The following is a 6,290-nucleotide window of genomic DNA, read 5'->3' as shown; positions in this document are numbered from 1 at the left end:
CAGCCCCACAACTCGGCCCGATCGTATATTTAGTCTCACATTCGCCACTTTTGGTCACTCCGTCATCGACAATATAAACAATCATTACACTCTAGAGGCTCTCGCGAGTCAATTCTACACGACTGGCCATTAAAATTGTCACACCAAGAAGAAATGCAGATCATAAATTGGTATTCATTGGACAAATATATTATACTAGAACTGACATGTGATTACATTTTCACCCAATTTGGGTGCATAGATCCTGAGAAATCAGTACCCAGAACTATCACCTCTGGCTGTAATAACGGCCTTGATACGCCTGGGCATGGAGTCAATTAGAGCTTGGATGGCGTGTGCAGGTACAGCTGCCCATGCAGCTTCAACACGATACCACAGTTCATCAAGAGTAGTGACTGGCGTGTTGTGACGAGCCAGTTGCTCGGCCACCATTGACCAGACGTTCTCAATGGGTGAGAGATCTGGAGAATGTGCTGTCCAGGGCAGCAATCGAACATTTTCTGTATCCAGAAAGGCCCGTACAGGACCTGCAACATGCGGTCGTGCATTATCCTGCTGAAATGTAGGGTTTCGCAGGGATCGAATGAAGGGTAGAGCCACGGGTCGTAACACATCTGAAATCTAACGTCCATTGTTCAAAGTGCCGTCAATGCAAACAAGAGTTGACCCTGACACGTAACCCCATAGTATCACACCGGGTGATACGCCAGTATAACGATGACGAATACACGTTTCCAATGTGCGTTCACCGCGATGTCGCCAAACACGGATGCGACCATCATGATGCTGTAAACAGAACCTGGATTCATCCGAAAAAATGACGTTTTGCCATTCGTACACCCAAGTTCGTCGTTAAGTACACCATCGCAGGTGCTCCAGTCTGTGATGCGCGCGTGGAGGGTAACCGCAGCCATGGTCTCCGAGCTGACAGTCCATGCTGCTGCAAACGTCGACGAATTGTTCGTGCTGATGGTTGTTGTAAACGTCACCATCTGTTGACTCAGGGATCGACACGAGGCTGCACGATCCGTTACAGCCATGCGGATAAGATGCCTGTCATCTCGACTGCTAGTGATACGAGGCCGTTGGGATCAGCACGGCTTTCCGTATTACCCTCCTGAACCCCTGGATTCCATATTTTGCTAACAGTCATTGGATCTGGAACAACGCGAGTAGCAATGTCGCGATACGATAAACCGCAATCGCGATAGGCTACAATCCGACCTTTATCAAAGTCGGAAACGTGATGGTACGCAGGTCTCCTTCTTATACGAGGCATCACAACAACGTTTCACCAGGCAACGCCGGTCAACTGCTGTTTGTGTATGAGAAATCGGTTGGAAACTTTCCTCATGTCAGCACGTTGTAGGTGTCGCCACCCGCGCCAACCTTGTGTGAATGCTCTGAAAAGCTAATCATTTGCTTATTAAAGCATCTTCTTCCTGTCGGTTAAATTTCACGTCTGTAGCACGTCATCTTCGTGGTGTAGTAATTTTAATGGCCAGTAGTGTACATGCAACAGGGCCACGCTTAGAACAACGCAAACACATTGCGAAGGAAGTGGACGTGAATAAAATAAACTTTCCCCTCTTAGGATGGTTATCCTTTACAGCACAGACTAATCGAAGTCACACACAACATTAAAATCTTTCATGCCGCTCAAAACGCTGACGTAAAACTATCACAACACCAAGTGGGAGTTAGGTGACATTAGGGAAAGATGGTAGGCGTGTTTCTGTATCTGAAAAATGATGTCTATAAAATTATTGCGCCAGTCACATTAGAGTAGCGCTAGTAGCACCACTATGAGGATGCAAATCGGGTTTACTTGAAATACAAGCTGTAAGGTGGTGAATGTTATGTTAACCGGGGACCTAGAAACGACTGAGAGGCTCCGTCCCCGACGTAGCCGCAGCCGTCCACAACCGCACGACGATTACCGCGGTCCATTCCACCCCTCCGCCGCCCCCCACCGAACCCAGGGTTAGTGTGCGGTTCGGCCCCCGGTGGACCCTCCCAGGGAACATTTCACACCAGACGAATGTAACCCCTATGTTTGCGCGGTAGAGTAATGGTGGTGTACGCGTACGTGGAGAACGTGTTTGCGCAGCAATCGCAGACATAGTATAGCTGAGGCGGAATAAGGGGAACCATCCCGAATTTGCCGAGGCAGATGGGCGGATTCGTGCAGGGGACCGGCGCTCCTTCCCGCCCGGTAATGGTGAATGTTAATTATTTTTGAGACTGGATGTGGTTAGTTGATGTAAGACAAAAATGCCTATGGCTCTGGCGCGTCATACTAAATTTTTCAGCAGCAATATGAGCAGCAGTGGGCACCACGGTGACACAACAAACTGTTAAAACTCGGCTACTTCAAGGTCAGCTCCTAGCCAGATGACATGTAGCGTGCAATCCAATGGCCCCAAAACACCTCCATTTGCGGTGTCTAGGGACAGATTATTGGAGGGCTGGGTGGAGGCCTGTTGTGTTTTCTGACGAAACCTGGTTCTGCCTCGGTGCTACTGATGCCCGTGTTTTGGTTAGAAGTGAGGCAGCTGAGGGCCTACAGGCAACCTGTCTTGAGTGCTAAACACACTTCAGCTACATCTGGAGTTATGGTCTGGGCTGCAGTTTCGTACGACGGCCGAAGCACTCTCATTGTTACCTTGCGCACAATGACTGCAGATCTGTATGTCAGTCTGGTGATTCGACATGTTGTGCTGCCATTTATTAACAGCGTACCAGGGGGTGTTTTCCAACAACAGAACTCTCGCCCTCATGACACCGTTGTACCAAAAAATACTCGTGAGAAAGCCGATATGTTCCCTTGGCCTGCTCGATGTGACCGTGTTAGAAGGAGGACAGTTGAGGGCTTGCAACCAAACCGCCTGCGTGCTAAACACGCTGGACCTACACCTGGAGTTACGGTCTGGGGTGCAATTTCAAATAGCACTCAATCGATCATATGTGACAAAACTGGACTATAATTCCAGCGTCATCTACAATTAGCTGTAATCATCCCTATACTGACTGACCACGTGCAACATACATGGAGCTCCATCCCAAAAACTGATATCTGGCATCATGCAACACAATGCTTGCACGTTTGAATGTTTGTAATAAAAATTCTGGTGATTATGCTGGTTATTAACGTACCACCATTTCACATTTCCTTCAGCGTGTCCATCTTACATTACTCTGTGATCTTGTACATCTACATCTAAATGGATACTCTGCAAATCACATTTAAGTGCCTGGCAGTGGGTTCGTCGAACCACCTTCGCAATTCTCTATTATTCCACTCTTGTATAGCGCGGGGAAAGAACAAACACCTATACCTTTCCGTACGAGCTCTGATGTTACTTATTTTATCATAGTGATCGTTTATCCCTATCTAAGTCGGCATCAACAAAATATTGTTGGTGATTGGAACTTTGTGAGAAGATTCCTCCGCAAACAATCCTTTGTTTTAATGATGTTCATCCCAAATCTGTATCATTGTAGTGACACTGTCCCGTATTTCACGACAGTACAAAACGTGCTGTCCTTCTTGGACTTTTCGATGTACTTCGTCAGTCCTATCTGGTAAGGATCCCACACCGAGCAGCAGCATTCTAAGAGAGGACGGACAAGCGTAGTGTCGGCATCTCCTTAGTAGATCTGTTACATGTTCTTTGGTTAGCCTTTCCCACAACATTTTCTGTGTGTTCCCTTCAATTTAAGCTGTTCGTAATTGTACTTACAAGGTATTTAGTAGTATTCACGGCCTATACATTTGAATGATTTATCGTGTAACCAGAGATTAACAGATTCCTCTTAGCATTCATGTGGATGACCTCACACTTTTCATTATTTAGGTTTAATTATCAATTTTCACACCACATAGATACCTCTTCTAAATCGTTTTGCAATTTCTTTTTGATCTACAGATGACTTTACTAGTCGATAAAAGACAGCATCATCTGCAAACAACCTAAGACAGGTGCTCAGATTTTCTCCCAAATCATTTATTTAGATAAGGAACAGTAAAGGGCCTATAATACTACCTTGGGGAACGCCATAAATCACTTCTGTTTCACTCGACGACTTCCAATCAGTTACTACGAACTGTGATCCCTCTGACAGGAAACCACGAATCCAGTCACATTACTGAGACGATATTCCATAAGAATGCAATTTCACTACAAGGCGCTTGTGTTGTACAGTGTCGAAAACCTCCCAGAAATCCAGAAATACTGAATTGTTATGTCTATGAGTTAGATATGTTACACAGAAAAATATATTATCGAAACTTCATTACTCTGAATTAATTATATTTTGGTTTTGCGATGTTTTCCGTCAGTGTGCATCCAAAATATTTGGTGCCCTTCACATAACAGTCGAATGATTTCTACAAAACCAGTACTACATACAAGAATGTCAGTCATAACACCAAATATCCTTCTGTTTCCAGGATTGCAATATGACCGACACCATGCGCGGCAGCTACCCCATCACTGGTGAAGAGCAGCCATTGCCGCCTCTGCTGTCACCACCGCCATCGCCGTCGCCTCTGCTGCCTCCCACGACCCAAGGCGTTGAGAACATCGCTGCTGAAGAGAAATCGTTGCCGCCCACCACCGCAGGCAGCGGTGACATCACAGCTGACGAAGAGCCACCGTCCCCCACTACCTTGGACGGCGGCGAGATCAGCTATTTCGATGAGCTGCTAGCACCCACCATCTCTGCTGGCAGCTGCAACTACCTCCTTGAAGAGCCGCCCCTCCCCACCACCTTGAGTGGCGCTGCTAACACCATTGCAGATGAGACACTGCTCCCCACCATTTTGGGGATCTCTGATGCAAGTGGTAATGAAGAGCCGTTGCCTCCCACCGTCATTGGCAGCGGTGACGCTGATGCCCCTGTTGACCCACTGCCACCCACCACCCCAGGCAGTGGTAAAATCCTAGCTGATTGTGAGCCACCATCCCCTACTACCTTGGACGGTGGCGAGATCAGTTATTTCGATGAGCTGCTAGCACCCACCATCTCTGCTGGCAGCTGCAACTACCTTCCAGAAGAGCCGCCGCTTCCGACCACCTTGTGCGGTGCTGCTAACATCATTGCAGATGAGACTCTGCTCCCCACCATTTTGGCGATCTGTGATGCAAGTGGAAATGAAGAGCCGTTGCCTCCCACTGTCATTGGCAGCGGTGACGCTGATGCCCCTGTTGACCCACTGCCACCCACCACCCCAGGCAGTGGTAAAATCCTAGCTGATTGTGAGCCACCATCCCCTACTACCTTGGACGGTGGCGAGATCAGTTATTTCGATGAGCTGCTAGCACCCACCATCTCTGCTGGCAGCTGCAACTACCTTCCAGAAGAGCCGCCATCCCCCACCACGTTGTGCGGCACTGCTAACATCATTGCAGATGAGACTCTGCTCCCCACCATTTTGGCGATCTGTGATGCAAGTGGAAATGAAGAGCCGTTGCCTCCCACCGTCATTGGCAGCGGTGACGCTGATGCCCCTGTTGACCCACTGCCACCCACCACCCCAGGCAGTGGTAAAATCCTAGCTGATTGTGAGCCACCATCCCCTACTACCTTGGACGGTGGCGAGATCAGTTATTTCGATGAGCTGCTAGCACCCACCATCTCTGCTGGCAGCTGCAACTACCTTCCAGGAGAGCCGCCATCCCCCACCACGTTGTGCGGCACTGCTAACACCGTCGAAGATGAGACACCTCCCCTCACCGTCTTGGGGAGCTATGAAACAACTGGTTATGAAGAGCAGCCGTCCCTCACCATCTTTGACGGCAGCAAGATCACCCCTGAAGTATCTCTGTTGGTGCCTTTAGTCGATGTTGCACCATCGCCCCTACAGGGCGTGCTTCTCACTGGCCCTCCCAGAAAGCAGGCCTTCCCTAAACTTTGCACAAAGAAAAAAGCATCTAATCCTACTCTTTGTCTTCGTGGGCCGCCTCCTTGTCCTGCCTTTAGGAACAAAAAGTAATGTTATGAGTCTGTAATTCGAGTCAAAATTAATAAAGTTTTTTGAAAACACATTTGTTATTATTCCTGCTGGATTGTTTGGTTTATGTGATAGAATGTGTTCCTAAACCTTTGATGTCAGTTGTAATTTCATGTTCTATCCGATGTACATATGAGGAATTATACTGCGCCACCCTACAGACACGACCACCATAGTTGAAATGAAACGATTAGACACTACAGAGACATAGTGACACATAATGGCAGAGCAATGTTGCACTTCAATTTCTTAGTTTCACTCAGCTACAGTCAAG

General features: G+C 47.8%; 1 protein-coding gene across 1 annotated transcript; it reads left to right on the top strand.

Annotated features, from left to right (window-relative positions):
* The first annotated feature begins 4,462 nt into the window (after window positions 1–4,462).
* Window positions 4,463–5,998, top strand: LOC126095507 (mucin-2-like). The gene has a single exon (XM_049910293.1). It carries the CDS (start codon window positions 4,463–4,465, stop codon window positions 5,996–5,998), a length of 1,536 nt encoding a protein of 511 aa, XP_049766250.1.
* Window positions 5,999–6,290: the final 292 nt, after the last annotated feature.

The sequence above is a fragment of the Schistocerca cancellata genome, chromosome 8 (assembly GCF_023864275.1).
Source record: "Schistocerca cancellata isolate TAMUIC-IGC-003103 chromosome 8, iqSchCanc2.1, whole genome shotgun sequence".
Classification (NCBI taxonomy): domain Eukaryota; kingdom Metazoa; phylum Arthropoda; class Insecta; order Orthoptera; family Acrididae; genus Schistocerca; species Schistocerca cancellata.
Note: the sequence above shows the minus strand (reverse complement) of the source record. Positions and strands in the feature narration are given on the sequence as shown.

Coding starts and splice junctions, on each gene's coding strand:
- LOC126095507 (XM_049910293.1), top strand. CDS start 4,463: ATGACCGACACCATGCGCGGCAGCTACCCCATCACTGGTGAAGAGCAG.